At 38.1% G+C, this 1215-nt stretch overlaps 1 protein-coding gene across 1 annotated transcript; it reads left to right on the top strand.

Annotated features, from left to right (window-relative positions):
* Positions 1 to 432: 432 nt before the first annotated feature.
* LOC120084101 (uncharacterized) lies at positions 433 to 867 on the top strand. The gene has a single exon (XM_039040003.1). The coding sequence runs from the start codon at positions 433 to 435 to the stop codon at positions 865 to 867; it is 435 nt and encodes a 144-aa protein (XP_038895931.1).
* Positions 868 to 1215: the final 348 nt, after the last annotated feature.

Raw genomic sequence — 1215 nt, 5'->3', positions numbered from 1 at the left:
AGCTTTCTATATATTCTTTTAGAAATTCATTATGTTTTGAAGTCAATTGAAGAAATCCTCACTAAGACTAACAATTCTGCTATGGTTTCAGGATTCTTAAGAGCTAACATCTTTTCTAGGTTTGGCATACCTTGAGCTATAATTAATGATCAGTGTACTCACTTTTGCAATCGAACCATCGAGGCACTCATGAGGAAGTACGAAGTTCACCATCGGATCGCCACTCCATACCACCCTCAAATAGACAAACAAGCTGAAATCTCTAATCATGCGGTCAAGAGTATCTTGGAAAAGACTGTCAATCCATCTAGAAAATATTGGAGCACGCGCCTCGATGATGCTCTTTGGGCCTACGGGACTGCATTTTAAACTCTTATTGGAACAATGCCCTTTAAGCTTGTCTACGGCAACACATGTCATCTACCAGTCGAAATGGAGCAAAGAGCATATTGGGTTGTTAACAAATGTAATATGAACTTAGCCCAAGCCGGTGAGGAGAGATTATTGGAATTACAAAAATTGGAGGAGCTATGCTTGGAAGCCTACGAGAACTCAGGAATGTACAAGGAAAAGTCAAAATTAATACATGATAAAGGTCTCTTGAGGAAGAAATTTCGAGTTGGACAGAAAGTGTCACTCTTCAACCCAAGGCTATCACTTATGACCGGTATACTAAAATGTAAATGTCTTGGTCCTTTTGAGATTGTTAACTTGTTTCCTTGTGGTGCAATGGAGATTAGGAACCCAGAGATGGGAAAGGAGTTCAAAGTGAATGGGCACCACCCTAAAATACTCAACAATGGAGAAGTCAACGTGGTTTACTCAAAACTCATGTTGACTCCATCATCTGTGAGCCCGTATCACTAGGTGTCGAGCAAAAAACGTTAAATGTTGCACTACCCGGAGGAAACAAAGAGTTAGAATTCCTTTTGCTTTCTTCGTTTCGTTTCGTTTTGCTTGTTTCTAATAAAAGAGAGGCCGAATTCATTTATTTTTCTTAGGAATAAAAATTTTGGCTGTTGAGTTAAAGCATCACTATACAATTAGGAAAATGTATGGCTTTTAACTTGGGGGTGGGCGAAGCATGCTACGAGTGATTTTTTTTTTTTTTTTTTGTGAAAATCTGAAAATTTCTGTCATGATAATATTGGGATTGGTGTCCTAATTCTCCCAGAGTCTCGTTGTTTGTAATATATACACATTGTTATGAATAAA

Source organism: Benincasa hispida, chromosome 8, assembly GCF_027475165.1.
Source record: "Benincasa hispida cultivar pf3 chromosome 8, pf3_genome.v1.1, whole genome shotgun sequence".
NCBI classification, from domain to species: domain Eukaryota; kingdom Viridiplantae; phylum Streptophyta; class Magnoliopsida; order Cucurbitales; family Cucurbitaceae; genus Benincasa; species Benincasa hispida.
Note: the sequence above shows the minus strand (reverse complement) of the source record. Positions and strands in the feature narration are given on the sequence as shown.